Raw genomic sequence first — 17,852 nt, 5'->3', positions numbered from 1 at the left:
TGATAGAGGGGAAAAGCTCTCCACTCCCCAACAAAAAGATCTAGTTTGACACAAAATAAACCATTAGTGGTCACAGAGGGAGAGGCATGCTGGGGTCGGAGACTAGGCCCAACCCAGAGAGCAGCAGCGAGGGGGGGGGGTGGTTAGCCTGACTAAGGCTGCCTTGGAGGGGGGGAGTGTTGGGTGTTGTCTAAGGAATTAGCAGAGAAAGTGGAGACTGAATCAGATATCGTAGAGAAAAACAAATCTCTAGGTGAGTCAATTACACACGAGAGATGCTTGTTAGGTCAAATAATCTAAACGGTCCCGACTCAGGGGGCAGACACCCATGCTGACGGAGACTATATTTATTTGACTTTGTCCAGGGATTAGAGGAGGAAGTGCCTCCCAGGCTGGTTCACAGGCCGGCCCCCATGTCCCACCCCACCCCCTCAGTCCAGGCCTCACTCTGCTCTGGGCTGGGCTAACGGGGGAGAAGTTTAACAGCCATACCGAATGAAGTCTAGATTAAGCTCTTCCACCCCTCTACACAACCAAAACTAATGCAGAGTAGGGCTTTCCTCAGTTGTTTTAATGCTCTATAAATATGTGAAGAGCTTTAACCACACGGTAAAGCCCAAACAGAGTTGGCTGACCTACCAATCCCAGTGTTGAATGGAAGAGGGCTCCTGGCCCAGTGACCCCTGACCTCCCATAGGGAGAGTATGGAGCTGAGGGGAGCAGCCCCCCCTGTTAGCGACAGCTTGAACACTATCACACTGGACTCCTCCTCTCCAATTACACTGTGCTGTGCCACCCTCCCTTGCCACCTCTCTCTCCCTCTGGGGAAATTCAGTAATAGCCTCTCTCTCCCCCCCCCCCCCCCTCCCCATCAAGGACCAGACACCATCATCTCTCTATCCTCCCGCCCACCAAAATGCACAGTGTGCTTTATGATGCCTTGAACCGCATCTTGGCAGGAGAATGATGGCTTGTCACTGTATGTTCTCCCCTTCACAAACACAGTGACAGGTGCTCCATTCATCCCCCTTATTGATGAACACACACTGGGTGTGCCAGGGCTTCACTGTCAATAGAACTCAGTTCAACTCCTTAAAATGGCATCCAACGAAGCCCATCTTCTACAGTGGGTCTCTCTTATATTCATTACATTGATTTAAGTCAACTGTTGTCATCAATGTCTGTCATTCATAGCCTTCTAAATAAGCATTGAATGTCAATGGAATACCTTATATTATGGGTTTTCAACCAGGGATCCGCGGCCCGAGGCCCTGCGGGGGGGTGGGGGGTATCCGCAAATGTTTTATTTATTTCAATGTTTTCTGAATATTTTTAGCAACATAATAAACACATTTAGAATAACATACCTATAGTAGAAAAGAGAAACATGTATTTCTAATGAAGATGACTATTTTTCAACTCCTAATATTGAGAAAATTACTCTCATTGGAGCCAATTACACCCACTGGAGTATCTGACATAGGCTTTGAAAAAGCACCCGTGAATAGGCTACCAGTGTGGTAAGTGCAGCTGGATGCTGGTAAGCTTTCTTGACTTGGACATACATTTTTGCCAACACATGGCTAACCTTTGTTTAACCAGCTACACAGCTGCTCTTAGCGAAAATGTGTTTGAGTTACCTTTCGAGCTTATAGACTGTTAGAATTTACACTTCCTCTTCCAATTATAATGTGGGAAGGTCAAAATAATAAATAAAAAACATCTACCAAATCTATTCATTTAAAAAGGTTAATTACTTCTTCTTGCCATTATCATTCGCCTGATGATTTTGTAGATTTTTTTGCTAACGTATGATGAGGGTCCCTGGGTCGATGGTTTGCCTGGGAGCGGGTCCCTGGGCGAGAAAAAGTTGAAGACTCCTGCCTTATATTCCGTTGTAACTTGAGATCCTTTGGATTACATCTTCTAGGAAAACCTTATGTAATTGTATAAACCCACAAATACTTCTGAATCATACAAATGTTTGCCTGTCCAGTGATGGGTAGCTCCTCTATTAGTAACATGTGGCCAATGAAAACACGTAGCTAATCTGGCCTGCATTACAAATAACCCAGGGCAAGGAGTTGGGGAGTAACTGATACTCTACACTAGGACTGAGAGACACACAGACAGAGCTGCAGCCAAACAGAACGCAGTTGAGAGAACTTCCCCCCCCTCCCTCCCTAACACCACTCCACTCTGACTCTAAGCTCTGACAGAATGGCAGACAAGCAGACAAGGAGCAAGTCTCAGTAGTGTGTTACAGCTAGGTGTTAGTGATGTACCTGTTTCTCCAGGATGCGAGAGATCTCTCCCAGGGTTCTGTCCAGGCCTGACACCCTGGTGTTGGCCCACTGACCACTGTCCTGGCCCTGGAGCTGCTTGACCAAGTCCTTCACCAGACGCTGGAGCCTGGGGAGGAAGAAAGGGAGAGAGGTTAAGTCCTGTCATCCATCCATCCATGCATAATTATCATTGTATCATTATTCACTATAGTTAAATAGAAGAGATAGAATGCCTAAATGTGTAGTTGGGAACTTACTTGGCCTTGTATGGGGAGTCGGGGACTGTCTTTGCCTCCATTGACGTCTCATACTCCTTTGCCCTACAGAGGAACAGAAGAACTCTTTGAATAAGAGGAAAAGAGTGCCCCAGCTTTCATTAAAAAGGCAGGGGAGGATAAAAAGTCTGAAGGAACAGAAAAAGGTCAGGTTAAGACTGAGTGTTTATTTTGCCTGTCAACTTCTCCCCTGGTAACTTGGCTCAAAATAAATTATGCATTAATTCTACAGGGGCATAGTGCTTCGTTGCAACCTACTATTTTCATTCATAATGACATTCCACCCTCATCACTTTACAATGGCATATCACATTCTCTGTTCAACTGTATTGTTAAATAAATATGAATGGTATGCGTTAACTTGGGTAGGAAATACATCAGTGTTTTGAATCCCGGACATTCAAAGATTATGGCGGTCATCAGGACTGTTCTCTGTGGCATTAGACCAGCAGACATGGCAAAGACAGGCTCTACTAGTAGCACACAGAACATCTCTGTCCATCAGTCAGACAGTCAGTTAGCATCCCAGAGCAGATAAGAGCTATTATTGATCCCAGTAACAGACAGAAAGTCTTACGGTCAGGAAGCAGCTGATAAACTAACAGATCCCAGAAGAGGACAGGTGGAGCTTCCCCAGAGGAACAGACCTATCCTGACAGAACAAGGCTAAAGTCATTAGCATCAGCTAGATAGAGGAGATCATAAACACTGTCAATGTCAATCCAGCTCAGAATTAAAGCCAAGAATTAAACCCAGCGAAGACAAAAGCTTTAGGTAAACTGACTAGGGAGTTACCAATGTTTACTATTTCTAAGGTTAATTAGCAAACATTTATCCCTCAGAGAAATATCTCAAATGAGCAACAGTCAGAAATGTATGCTCCTGTCATCTCGGTAAGCAGCTCCAGTGTAGATTTGGCCTTGTGGTTTAGGTAATTGTTCTGCTGAAAGGTGAATTTATCTCCCAGTGTCAACCAGGTTTTCTAAAAGATTTTGCCTGTGCTTAGCTGTATTCTTTTTATCCAAAAAAAAAACTCCCTAGTCCTTGCAATGACAAGCATACCCATAACATGATGCAGCCACCACCATGCTTGGAAATATGAAGGGTGGTACTCTGTGACGTGTTGTGTTGGATTTTTCCCAAACATAACACTTTGTATTCAGGACAATCAGTATGCCCTTGCAAGGCTTGACATTCAGGTAAATTTGCCAGTGGCATACCGGGCCAGTACCAACTGAAAGCTAAAGGCCCGAGTGAAAAGAATACTGGCCCGGGAAAGAGTACCTGAATGTCAAGCCTTGCAAGGGCATACTCATTTAAAAAATGGCTAGTCATTATTAGGCTGGTTCTGTATGGAATGCAGGTACATTATGGGATACAGGTCAGGTCATTTTTTGGATGTCATTATCCATAAACTGAAATAGTTCGTGAAAAAAGTTGGTCTGGAGCCCTGCATTCTCAACTGGTGGACCGCAGTCCTGATCATTTAAATGTTATTTTTCATTTGTGGGCTGAGCAAGTATCCCATAATGACCTACCCTCCATTCACAATCACATTTTAACTTGGCAATATCATATTTACATTGGTTGTTTGGAGGGAAAAATAAAACCTCTGCGCAATCTCAAAAAGGGTGTCTTTTTATCTTTTGGTAAATTCAGTTTTTATAGTTTCTAGTTTTTTCAGGTTTCCACTGTCAAAAATCACACTTATATATATATATATATATATATATATATACACATATACTCTGAGTAAACCGACCAGCAAAACGGCTAGTTGGGTGACTGAGGTCAATCATTCTATCACATTATTTACTATGTCCTCAAAGACAACTGAATAAAAAAAAAATGTTGCTGCCTCGCTTCCACCAGAAACTGAACTATACCTGGCCTGTTTGTCATTCTGATATTACAATATTAATCTCTGACAGGTTTACACCCACCCAGGTTAAACGGGGAGCAATTGCTGAGCCATTCATCATGATTCATCATTCACCGCAGCAGGCCCGGCTAAATGGGCTGCGGCTAGAAATATTAGTAAACAGCAATAAAGGAAAAAGCACAAATCTACAATGCAGAACTAATAATCAATTAATCAAGCTTCTTTATTCATCTGAACTGGCCCTGACTGACAGAGCCAATGCTGTAAAAATGTCTACCTTTGGAGGCAGAAATAACAGTATAAAACTGAATTGGTTAAGTGTGTACTGTTTGATGCTGTGTTCCTGTATATACACTGCGCATTATGGATAGAAGCTAAACCGTCAGCTAAATCGTCAGAGTGGACTTCTACACTGTGCACCCAAATGGGACAGGTTGTTTAAACTAGGAGTAAGTTGGCTTGATGAGCATGAAATCTCTAGTGGCTTACCTTGGGCCTCATCTCACAGGAACATGGTGTGCATGTGTATATGGACCCCTCCAGCTCCTCCACTGGGTGAAACGAGTAAGGCTATGATCACCTCTCCAGGTTGCACACAGGGGTGTCTTTGTGTGCCCACCTCTTTCTGAGCTCTACTCACACACTACGGACTCTGTTCCCAGCCAAAGGAAACACACAAAGTGGGCTACAGCCAAACGGCTTGCCCTACAGGAGCAGGTACACACTTCCAAATCCTTGTTTTAAAGTCCAGAACGCATCCTGACAAAATGATATGCTACTTACATGCCTTTTCAACAGCATATTTTCTTAAAAGAAAAGCAGTCCTATATGACTGAAGGAAAGACAGCCAAACCGCAAACATTTGGGTTAAACTGTGTTCAGTAGTTTATGATGGGGAGTACAAGCCCGCCCCAGAGTCCAATGAAAACTTCTTGCATTTTACAGACACCCTGCCACGCTTCAATAAAACGGCTCATTTCCACCCAGCAGTGGAGCTGCTCACCTTTATGCTAGCAGGGGCTTTGTGTTATTTACTACCTCTGAAAGCCTTGTGCCTTTGAGTGCTAGTCTCAGCAGGGCTCGGGTTGGGGCTGAGGCTGGAGAGAGGGCTGTGCCTGGGAGTGACAGTGAACAGGCAGATTATGTTGGTGTTTTCTCAGCCCCAAGCCCTTCCATAAGAGAACAGCAGCAATACTCAATTCTACATTTCACTGAAAGCAAAGTACTATTATTTAAAAATGGTATATAAAAAAATACAAATAAATGCGACAGTAGTAATGTTAAGGGGGAACATATATTGACCAGCTGTGTTCAGTTAAAATGTTCGCGAGCACTGCTAAAAATAGACTTCATAGCAAACATGGATCCATCACAATGCGTGTGAGTGTCCTGGTAATAAAAGTGACTACAATACAGGACTGTGTGTGAGTAAGAGTTAAGGATGTGGCTCAGAGACGCATGTCATCTCTGGTGCTGCACCCCCCCAGGCACCCACACTCCAACCTGCCCCGTGACAAATAGCTCATCCCACAACTTTTTCTCTACTCTGTCATATCCCTCTCCTGCCCCCAAACCCCATCCTCCCTCCCTTGTTGTGACAGGCTACTAAACTGATTGAGCCCATGCTTGGGATCTGACACAGTGGCGCGTTGCCTCCTATTTGTTGATTACTATTGATTTTCTTTGATACTTCATTTAAAAATCAATAGCCCGGAGAAAGAAAAATAGGCATGGTTTACACATACTTGAACATACTATTGTACACTGAAGGAGGCTTCAGTTTTGGCAGCACCGTGGCAGCAATTAGGGGGAAAGCTCTTAACAGGTGAAAGCCTGGGCCCTCAGATCGATTCCCAGTTTTCCTCCTCAATCACAGAAAGTGGCCATAAATTTAGCTCATCAGTATTATTCTTTGGACAGCTGTGATGCACATAACGTCTGCGCTCCATCTCCTCGTCACTCATAAAGCGTCTCCTCGCAGGAAACGTTGTCCTCTGTCACAGAGAGAGAAAGAGAGAGGGGACAGATGGACGCATCACCTGGAGTTCATGCGTGTGCGGAGCTTCTTTGCCTTCTTGCGTGCCTTCTGCCTCTCCTCTCCGTCCTTCACACTCTCAGAGGAGACGGTGTTGTCCGTCACAATGTCCACTATGTACTTCTTTAAGGAAAGATGCTCCTGAAACGCATGAAAACATTTAATTACAATCTCATTAGCTCATTCTGAAATCAAGATGGACATACAAGGAGTGAGAGGAAGAAAAAGGGTTCAACAGAAAAGTGCAAAGGTGTGACAATGAATTGGGCCTTATGGGACAGGAGTAATTATCTAGGGTCCCATATTCCCTCCGTAGACATAACATCCAGCTACTGAGAGAGTCACCTGCTGCCAGCACCCACAAATATTTGCTATATAGCCTGCAGTCCCCTTTGTGACCTCACCCATATCACCACAAGGATATCATAGACTGGGTGGATAGTCTATCAAACTAAAACAAGGATCTTCAGAGCTGTAGGCAGTTAAACTGGGAACACAAAACCTGTTCTACCAAAATATACATGTAGCTAACTATGTCCATATCACAATAGAAAAGAAGCAGTTGAATCTAAGCCCAGGCAATCTGCTAGAAGTAGAAGCTTATCCATTGAAATGGCAGATGTATGTCCATTGTGTGGCATATACACCCCTGGGCAGAGCAATTGTATCCGGTCATTATCAGGGCATCTGCAACACTTGCTGTTCGTTTGAAGCCACATACCCATGGTAATGCTGAAGGGGGAAGAGGCGTCGCTTCCAGTCTAGTGTGCACCACACCAGGCCTGTCAGATCAGATCAAGCTGATATCTCCACCAGGAGACAGAGAGAGGTAATCCAATTTAAAAGAACATGATGTATGTGCAAGAAACCAATTACCCAATTATGTTGTCATCCAAAACTCTAGAGGATGGGATGGTCCACAAGATAACCGTTTCCATTCAGCAGCCTATGCTGCGTGTGGCATGCCCTTCCTTTTTGTCAAGTTTTGGCAGTGCACCTGCTGCTTGAATAGGGGTTTCAGATGAAACCCTTGAAAGACAGGTGTTATCATAAGCACAAATAGAGAAGACCTAGAGTTAACCACATGCTAAAGCGCTCAGCAATCCAGGAGTCATAACAGAAATCATAAACAGGACCGAGAATCAATTCTTATTCCTTTACTTGTTTGACTTATTGATTCGTGACCAACCTGATCAATCAGAGGGAGGTTCAGGGTGATTAGAAAGTAGCTCCTCTCAGATCAGTAGAGATACAGGCCTAACAGGAATACAATGGTAGCATCATTTTAAAGGGATTGAAGGGAAAAATAAACACCTAGGGGAACATCACATGAAAATCTAAACTATTTTTTCACTGGAAGTTGAACACATCTTGAATAAATGTCACCCGTCTTTAATGAATGAGTCAGATACAAAATAAGCACTTGTGTGCCGACGTGCGTAGCGCAATATTGTTCAGTTGAGCCTTTCAGTCATGACCGTGGCTCTGCCTTGCTTGAGAGGCAGCTGTTCAGTATTCTCCCTAAGAGCCTATCCACTCCTGTGCTACTGCCGTTTACTTAACAGAATTGTTTCAGCAACACCTCAAAAGACTTTACTAATCTCAAAATCACATCAAAGACAGTTTGAAGGGAGCGTAAACATTAATTCATGTACATAATTAATTGATAAAGATTATCACGTAATAGCCTAATGCTTCTATGTGAACTTAAAACTATGAGTGATTTTCTGTATCTTGTCAGGTGATCTGATGAGGCAGTGTGACAGACAGGTGTCTGGCTGAAGCAAGAGGACAAAGGGCTAAAGAGCCAGGCCTGAGGGCAGAGCTGCTTCACAATACCTACCACACACGGCTTCTCTTGTGTTCCATTCTGGAGGGAGTAACCAGAGAGCTGTCTAATCATTACACACCCACAGTGCCCAGAAAACAGGCCTCTTTAGAGACAGGCACAATCTAAGTGATATGTTCCCCCACCACCTCTTTTGTCCAAGACGAAGTCGGCTTTCCCACTTGGTGTGAAACAGACAGCTGTATGTCATGTTGGGTACAATGTGATGGCATACTGAATCCAGTTACACACCATCTAAGCAACTGTTCACGGGACTATTTATCAAATGGAGCTGAATGCTTTGTGACATTCAAGTCCTGTAGCACTAGCAACACAGTACACATGAAGATGAAAGACTACAGACTGATAATAATCCCAAAATATAAATGTTTGTTCTCTACGTCCTCTGAGAGCCTAATTCTTTAGCACGCTGTTCCTTAACAACTCTTTCAATTACATTTTTGTCTTTCAGGAAATCTGAACCGCAACTTCACTCCTTCGACTAGTTAAAAGAGTTTACAACTCTGTACACTTTTTTTTCTGATTGCCTGGCAGAGACGGGGTTACTTCAGCTGGCACTCTGTGTATTTCAACAGGGCTCTCTGGCCACCAGAGGGGATTCATCATCAACAAGAACCTAATTTAGAGCTGGCTCCAGGAGGTCAACTCTTATACCCAGAGGCCTGAGTCCACCACAGCCTAGCGACCCCTCTGGTGGCCCAGGTCAGTCCCATAGCCCCACCGTCAGAGGTCCAGCTGAGGGTGCAGGAGAGGGGCTGGGGAGGGATGAGTATTCCCTTGGAGAGTTCACTGGCGTTTTTGTGCCAATAAATAAATCCAACATGTCAAACACGAGGTGTCCTGGACATTTCCTATGTCATCTTAAAACAGGACAGATGACAACTTATACGTTTAAGTAAAGAGAGTGATTGCAAATCCCAGCCGTTATCTCTGCACATCGATCCAGCCCTGTAGATAATCATTGTATCCTCAATTTAATTTGTGAGTCCTTGAAAACGGGAGAAGATGACCAAATATGAAGCTTTGGGGCATCTGTCGTCCGCCTTCACTGAAAAACTATGTAGTGAACCCTGTACAGTTCAGCCAACCATCTTCATTTTAATTAAAAATCTTTCATTCCAGCAAGAGTTATGGAACCAACGGCTAGAAAATAGTTGCCAGTTGCATGAATTAAATACTGCACACCAAAATGAGCAGGACATAAAAATAAAGGAAGGCAAGCGTAGTCCATCTAAACAAAAATCCCAAGACATTTCTCTATCTCCTGCTTGATTAACCTTGAACGCTGAATGAAAACATGGAACAAAAGCAGGGCTGAATACCCCATAATAGAAACATAGTGCAGTAAATGCTAAGAGCATGTCTATCCCATTACAACAAAGAGCTATTATATCACAGAAAACACCATGCTGCTGATCCATAGTACATACATTGGACCCGTTAGCTAAGCCAATTCAAACCCCACCAGCCACTACTATTGTAAAGCATAGCCTACACTGCATGGTTTAAAGGCAGTCTGAAGAGATAGTGTGATACTGGCTGTGGCCAACGTACTGTATTGGAGATTTGAATGCCTTCATTGCAAATGCCTTGTTTATCATACTGTCAAACAGAGAAATGGGCTGCAGTTGGAAAGCAAATGATTTAGAGTGGAAGGTGGGGGGATTAATGATCAGCCTGTGAGAACAGGTTTGAATGAAGGAGCTGCTCGGGCCAAAGGTGATGCATATAGCACCAACAGTTGTCAGCCTCACAAAGAACAGCATGCTGAAAAGGCAATCTCATACTGCAGAGCAGGCTGAGAAGCCTCCTTCCTTTAACAAGCAGTCTTCCCATGAAAAGCACTCTGTGACAGAACGGCCTGTAGACATGGGGGTGATGTCACCCCCTCAACTGAGTCACTGAACTCTAACTGTTTACATTTCAGGGCCCATTTATAATCTCACAAAGACCTGCGAGAGAGCTTCTATATGATGGGATTCATAAACAATAATAATGAGCCTGTCATAAATGACAAATAACCTTGATTTAATATCACAGACAATATCTGAGTGGTATTCTTTTGTTGGGATGGTGGATGGATGGGGTATCTTTCTATTTCAGGTAAGACTTTGGCGGTACGCACCACTTCCTCGTCTGAGAGCTCCCGTCCCTGGATGCTGCTGGTGTCTCTCACGGCCTGCTGGTGCCTCTTGCCCTTGGTGTGGCTGTACAGGTGCACTTCCGTGGTGATCTACAAACACACAGGTCAGAAGTCACTGCTGAGGACACAATGGAGACAGAGGCAGACAGGGTCGACAGGGTCCCCCCCATGGGAGGCCACTAAAACCAGTGTTGTAGTACTCGAGTCCAGGATTCTAGTCCGAATTTAGTCCCCATGACTTGTGACTCGAATTGGATTTGACCATTGGTGACTCGGACTCACCTTCTTGTGACTTGTATTTGCACATGGGACAGGATAGGCTATGAAAAGCAGAATATTGGCAGCACATGATGCGCAGCTACACCTTGTTTAGGCTACATCTTCTTCAGTCATGTAACCTCATTAGATAGCTAACAACTGATCACGTTACCAGCAGCCTATATGCAAACATTTGGTGGCACAGAAAGAAAGGAAAAGGTATAGCAAAATAATGTATTGACTAAATAATTCCTCTTGCCGCTACACTATATCTGACTGAGAAAATAACTTGATTTTGAGTTCATGCGCACTCTGTGAGCATTTGGACCAGAACTCGAGCACTGGGACTAGAACTTCAGCCATAGACAGTCGTGACTCAACTTGTGATTTGGACTTGGACTCTGGCTCGAGCACATGGGACTCGACACAGACTCAAGGTTTAGTGACTTGACATCACCACTAACCACATTTTCATCCACAATTTATATGCGAGTAAAGCCATACCATATTAAAAGAAAATCCAGACAACTGTGATGGAAACAGGTAGTTTTGGTATAATTTTATAAATGCAGACAGAGTTTGTTCGTTCGACATGGTGGGATCTTTTAGTGTTGATAAAATGTACTATGAAGAAAATGGTGGTGGAAATGCCTTTATGCACAAATATTTATATAATATCCATCATATCGAAGCAAACTTGGAGTCAGGCGATGAAATGGTGTGTGGTCTTCCCACTACTATTGGGCTACAGATGAAATAAGTTATGATGAACTTCACAGGGTGGTGAAAGTGCACAGTGATGAGCTTGATGCTCCTTTCCAATAAATATTGAGGGTCTTATTCTGGTGACATGATAGTCGCTGCTTGTCTGCTGTTTGACAAATAAAAAAATATTCTTGCTCTTATCCATAATAATCTCATAATGTAGACTAGTTTACCTGCACTGTATCTGCCAGCTGTTGGCTAGAGCGCATGTGTCAAGACCAGAGTAGGCACATTTTCTATTTAACTCAACAGTGTGTGTCAAAACGATCGGTAGAGTTGAAAATGCAATAGAAACACATTGAACTTTTGATTTTTAATTGGTACATAACTTTAAGTAAAAAAGTAGATGTGTGCACTAAGTCATCACGCACAGACTTTTCTCCGCAACAATTCCGTTTGGTGGAAACACCACTGGTGGGAAAATGTGCATATTTTCTTTATATGAATTTTAGAATATTAGCATGAAAAGCCGTCACCAATTGGATGGAAACCAAACTACTGACTGGCAACATACATTACAACTATTTTTCAATAAGATCAGACAGACTTCCTCCTCCATCGGACTAAATAGTGAGACCTGATGTTTAGTAGGTGTCAGGAACTTAACTGCAGTCAACAGGCCTTTAGTGGAATGAACTGACGTGGTTAAGAACAAAAGGTGACAAGGGTAGCCACGTAGTTTCTTCAAATCAGCATGTGATGTGTCAGACAGATATGAGAGCATTGTTAAACTGAAGATGCCGTAATGGCTGTATTTAATGGCATTCTCCTTTCTGACAGCACAGCATAGTAGTTACTGACAGATCCACTAAGGATGATCCATCTCAACACAAACATTTACAGTGAACAAATGTAGCCCATAACAACATTAATGTGATTGGCTCGAGGTTGGTCTATTCCTTTTCTAAATCAAGCAGAATATGTTATCCCTGTACTCTTTTTGTTTGTGACAACGATTCATCCTCACACCAACTGATGAACCAATGTCCCTTCGGTCGTTCTTGCACCTCACACAGAGTGAGTATATATAGTTTGGCATGTCTGGGAAAATGACACACTGGTACAGTGAGCTGAGCTGGACTATACACAGACAGAAGCATGGCGTGAAGATGAAGAATTGACACAAACAGCGTGAGGTTAGGTTGATGTGGACGTGTTGTTTTCCTCCCACCAAGGGCTAGAACAAAGCCCATTACGGATGGCCTCGGTTTAATGTCATTAAATAGAGTGCTGGCTGCTGGCCTATAGATGATCTCTAGTGTCAGATGCTAGCCAAGGTCATCGGAAATGTTAACAAGATTCCCCCCCTCCCCCCACACACTCCTGTTTATCTGATGCTAGTTGGAGCTCCAAGGTGTCGCAACCTTGTTGCGGTGAGAGCCGGCCTGGTCCGTCACAGATAAATGTGCCTGCCAATAGATTTGTTGCCCGTCACTTGAAAAGCACAGTCATGCCCAGTCATAAATCTCCACCCCAGAGATCATGTTTAATCAATGCAGTTAAATCCTCATTTAAATACATTCTCTTCCAAAATCCGCTGAATCTCCTTCTCATGAGCATTTATATGCATACAGTCTGCCAAGGGGGACAGCCAGAGCTGCTCTACTGCCACAAAGCTGCAGCTCCTTTCCCCTTCAGTTTAGGTTAAGCATGTAAGCCAATCAGTCTCACAAATTAGTGCAAGGAATTAAGTTAATGAAGTAAAAGGGTGAACTTCTCACTGGAGAGTGGATCAAGCCAATTAACCATTTAGTATATATACTTTCTCTACTCAGCATGTCAGCATCTGTCTAATGTTAGCAGGTGTCTGGTGTCTAGTGCATGTCTAGTGTCAGAAGAAACATGCCAAGGACAAGTGGGCAAAATATCAATCATCAACTACACGAAGAACAATACAAAGACATATGGTTAAAAAAAAATATCAAAAACCATTTCAGACTGGGACTTTGTGTACATACCACAACATTGCACAAGGAGCACTGTTTCTTGCGCTCATACGGTGTCAGTTTGGGGGCATAGTCAGTGTTGGCATGTCTGCCACTGCTGAGTTCTGCTGCCTTCTCCTTCCTCTGTTCAATCTGCTCCATGTGCCTGCGACTGCTCTCATCATGCTGGGAAGGAGAACAACCAAGAGATCATGAGATTAAGAGGGACTTTAGTCTGGTTTACAACAAGGAAATGTAAAAGCTATGCGTGAAGCCTCTTTGGTCATAAGAGTCCAACCTAGTCGACAGATCTTTAGGAGAGTACATAAGGTGTCCTGACCAGTTAAGAGTTACCAGCAGGTGTTTTGATAATAGAAAAAGTAGTCAGTGGTTCCTGCTCCACATGCAATTGCTTTGGAGTGGTTGAAGAATGTTTAGCTATTTCTATATGATCACTCCACAAATATTCTAGACTTACATGCTTATGAAAATGATTCCACATGAGCCCTATTTCACATGATATGCCTAAATGCGTATAACCACACAGGCTAATAAATAATCACATCGTTTTCTTTAGATTATTTCATTAACCTACATCTAGTCATTTCAAGTTATCCCTTTGGAATGCAATAACACGTAAAAAAAGAAAGCTTAAAATTGGGCATGCCTATAAGTTGGGCAATTAAAGGCATCTAGGGCCTATGTTAACTTTAATTGTGTTCGATGAAAATAAATGATAGACCTTTCAAACATTTTATGCAACATCATCAGCAACTGATTTGATGTCAAAATGTGTTGATATAACGGTGATATACATATTTTGGGGAGATGCTTTGTGGATATAACTGAGGCAGGAGTGAGATTGTGCAGCAGCCTCACTAACCTTCATCTGGATCTTCTTCTGCAGTTCCTCCATGGCCTCTTGTTGAGCAGCGCTGAGGGCAGCCAGACGCTCCTCTCTGTCTCTGTGGAGAGAACAACAGACTGGAACAGTGAGAAGAAGATCCTCCGGATAAGGGGTGGGTAATCTATTTCAGACGAAGCACATTGAGGGGCCCATTTGACAGTACAAAACAGATAGTTGATTCCAACTGAGCCAGGGGGTACAGACCTGGCCCTCTCTCGTGCAGCGTCTTCCCTGGCCCTCTCTTTCTCCTGCTTCTGCTGCTCGATGCGTGCCTCCTGCTCCTTCCTCCTCATAAGCAGCTCCTCTACCCGTGCCTGCCGCTCTGCCTCCAGAGCCCGCTTACGCTCCTGGGAAGACAGAAAGGGACCACAGCCAGTCAGCGGGACTGTACACTGTGGTGGTAAGGCAGAGAGGGGGAGCTGCTGCTGTCCACTGTTACCTGTACAGCCTCGTCTCTGGCCTGCTTCTCCTCCTGTCTCCTGCCTCTCTCCTCCTGTAGCTCGTTGAGGCGCTGCTCGTACTCGTTCAGCTTGGCCAGCACATCGTGCCTCTTGTTCTGAGCTTCCAGAGTGTTGATGAATGCTATCTCATTCACCTGCAGACAGACACAAGGGACTGATCAACAAGCCTAACTCAATGAGCTACAAAACAAAAGTGTTTATTATAACAATAGCTTTTAGTCTGCCTTTAGTCTAGTTTGCCATTACTTTTTTCTGTGATCCTGTTTCTTTGCTTTTAAGAACATTCTCAATGTCCAAAAGTATTATCAAAAGCAACATCTAATTTGGAAAATTCTTCAACTCTTGTACATGTAGCTAGGTGTGCAGAGTCCAAGGTGTCAGTCCTGTACCTTGGCCTCCTCCTCCTGAGCCTTCTTCACTATGGCCTGGAGCTGCAGCTCCCGCTTGAACTCTGCATGGAGTAACTTCTCCTCCATCATCCTCCGCCGCTGGTCCAACAACTCCTCCTTCCATTTCCTGACCTCCTTCTCCTGTGAGGGGAAAGAGAGGGAGGGAAAGACAGCTTGGGTCAGCTCATTTCACTCATGTACATTCTCTAACCAAGGCAGACACTATTATTGTGTCTTGCATTCAAAGCATTTGCTGCTACCCGCTCTGGTACGATGTCCACAGGGATTCATGTGAATATACACCACTTCATGTACTTATGTGGTTAATACTCAAGATTATCGAAGGGCACACTCATCTCATGAGGGCCTGGAGAACAAAAACAAACGTCATGAAAGACTGTTGAGTTTGGGCTACGTCTCTCCCAGACGTGTCTGTGGCCAGCTGGGTTGAGAGAGACTGAGAGCTGGCCTCTATTATTTAGTGATTCTATTTGGCAGTGTGCTGACAGAAGCTCTCCACGTGGCCAGGCTGAACTGGGCTAAGCAAGGCTGTGGTGTTTCCCGTTGGCTCTGTATGGCCACTCACCCTCTCCAGGAGCTTCTGCAGTTTGTGGGTCTTCTCATCTCGCAGTTTATCTCGAAGCTGCTGGGCCTTCAGCTGCTTCTCTTCATGTTTTTTCTTAGACTCTGCGATGGTTCTGCCAAATAAGACAGAAAAAAACAACTTACACCTGCCATCCTGTCCTCTCCCCCAGTCGTTCAAAATAGGAGCGAACTTTGACATGCACCAAGATCTTTTCTCTGACAAACATCAGAGTGACATGAGGGTGTGTGTCTCACCTTTTGCGAGACGGGGAGGACAGTTTCTCGTGCATGTGGATTCCATGGCCAGGTGGTCTGGAAGGCTCCTCCTCCACGATGTCCCCCCAGGAGGTGCTCCGACGCCACGGCTCCCGCGCTGCAGAGAGAGGTGAGTCTGGACATTGACCACATCTGTGTCTTTAGCAAGAGCATCAACACTCAACCCATCTCATTATAGATATATTACAATTAAACAGACAAGAGATTTACCGTCATAGTCAGCTAGCATGTCACTCCAATCCATGTTGAATCCACCTCCACTGCCAATGCTGGCCTGGGGGAGAGAACCAGTTCACGATTACTGGCAATAAATTGGATATTACAAGGCGAGCAAAACTCAAGACCTGGGGGAAAGAGATCCTACCACTTCAAAAGCACTTCATATGACCAAAGAAAATTGAGAGAGTGTGTGTGGGGTCTGTGTCTTACAGAGAAGTCACTCTCATTGTCAGTCTCCAGGTCATTGTTCTCAGCCTGGATCTCTCTGGTCAGCTGTTCCTCTTCAGCGATGGCGCTGGCGATAGCCTCCTCGTTGGCCTTCTCCAGGCGGTCAGCCAGCTCCTCCTTCTTTGCCAGGACCTCTGCCATGGACTGGGGCTGGACACACGACACACACACGCTCACATACAGCACTTTCTTACTCATTCAGGTTTCACTAAGCCACTGGCAGTCAGGGTCTATCTCTACCTCTGTAAAATGCAGGAATGTTGTCTATTGCTTTTATCAAGATTGTGAAATATGTTATTACATGTATATACTGGTGGGCTTGGTGTGATCAACTTAAAAGATTCCATGAATTTTATATTCAAGAACAATGACTCTTAATTTCATACAGCTCTAACGGTACTATTTAGAAAAGTTCCCAAGACCCTTAGTATCCTAACATGTAAAAACAGAAAAGAACATCAAACCCAAAAGCACAAACCGCACCACACGATCAATCACAAGTTCACAGGTGAGGAAGCATTCAGGAGTCATGCAGAACATGTTCACTGGGAGAATGACGAGATGGTGGAAGGAGGCACAACCATGGGACCAATTCACTGACATGGTGTAGGAATAAATACTTACTAGATGAGTCTAAACAGCCTGATGGAGCCCATGTCTCCATTTCTATTAGTCTTTACATTTACAACGAACTTGACAAACTGCCTTTCCTTAGTCACAAATTACATTTACATTTTAGTAACTTAGAAAACGCTCTTATTTAGAGCGACTTACAGGAGCATTTAGGGTTAAGTGCCTTGCTCAACGGTACAGACAGGTTTTTCACCTTGTCGGATCGGGGATTCGACTCAGCAACCTTTCAGTTACACTCTTAACCTCTAGGCTACTTGCCGTCCAATCACTATCAGGGAGGACAGACAGTTAGCAGCACTCCAGTCCAGAGAGGCCAGAGCTCCAGTCTAACATAATGAGGGAGAGGTTTCTCTCACCACTGAGGCAGTTTCTCTCTAACTAGGGGCCTGCAGTGCAGTCTAAACAGCACTGGGCTTATCTGAGCCACCCAAAGAGGCGTCTGGCCTGGCCCAGCACTAAGACCAGGTCTGCCTGTGTTTGATCTAAGCTTAGATAACTTCCCTGTAGACCATTTAGAAGCCCTCCATCTCTAGGTATAATGAATGGCCTTCAGAAGAGGTTAAAGTGCTGTGGAGGTATCTATGACAGTAGCCCTGCTAGTGAAGGAGGTTCTCCTCGATTAACTCCAGAGAGACTACTTATGATGCCAAATGAGGCAGTAATAAACCTGACACAGGACGGTTGCTGATCACTTAATGCACAGTGGAGACAGAAAACAAACTAATACCTGACACAGC

The 17,852-nt window shown here is 44.2% G+C and overlaps 1 protein-coding gene across 5 annotated transcripts in view; it reads right to left on the bottom strand.

Moving 5' to 3' along the window:
* The window catches only part of LOC106573497 (S phase cyclin A-associated protein in the endoplasmic reticulum), a 91,524-nt gene that overhangs the window by 48,115 nt on the left and 25,557 nt on the right, over positions 1-17,852 (bottom strand). For 3 of the 5 annotated variants that reach the window (XM_014148591.3, XM_014148594.3, XM_014148595.3), the window contains 13 exons: positions 16,465-16,632; positions 16,246-16,309; positions 16,015-16,150; positions 15,761-15,872; positions 15,175-15,315; positions 14,764-14,919; positions 14,529-14,671; positions 14,301-14,382; positions 13,451-13,603; positions 10,452-10,559; positions 6,482-6,618; positions 2,543-2,605; positions 2,286-2,412 (listed from right to left, as the gene is read on the bottom strand). In XM_014148591.3, the coding sequence (XP_014004066.2) occupies positions 2,286-2,412; positions 2,543-2,605; positions 6,482-6,618; positions 10,452-10,559; positions 13,451-13,603; positions 14,301-14,382; positions 14,529-14,671; positions 14,764-14,919; positions 15,175-15,315; positions 15,761-15,872; positions 16,015-16,150; positions 16,246-16,309; positions 16,465-16,632 (1,590 nt within the window). The remainder of the gene's footprint in view (positions 1-2,285; positions 2,413-2,542; positions 2,606-6,481; positions 6,619-10,451; positions 10,560-13,450; positions 13,604-14,300; positions 14,383-14,528; positions 14,672-14,763; positions 14,920-15,174; positions 15,316-15,760; positions 15,873-16,014; positions 16,151-16,245; positions 16,310-16,464; positions 16,633-17,852) is intronic. The other 2 variants (XM_014148592.3, XM_014148596.3) reach the window with 1 other exon arrangement.

This window comes from Salmo salar, chromosome 16, assembly GCF_965601325.2.
Source record: "Salmo salar chromosome 16, fSalSal1, whole genome shotgun sequence".
Classification (NCBI taxonomy): domain Eukaryota; kingdom Metazoa; phylum Chordata; class Actinopteri; order Salmoniformes; family Salmonidae; genus Salmo; species Salmo salar.
The sequence above is the reverse complement of the archived record's forward strand: the minus strand, read 5'-3'. Positions and strand labels throughout refer to the sequence as shown.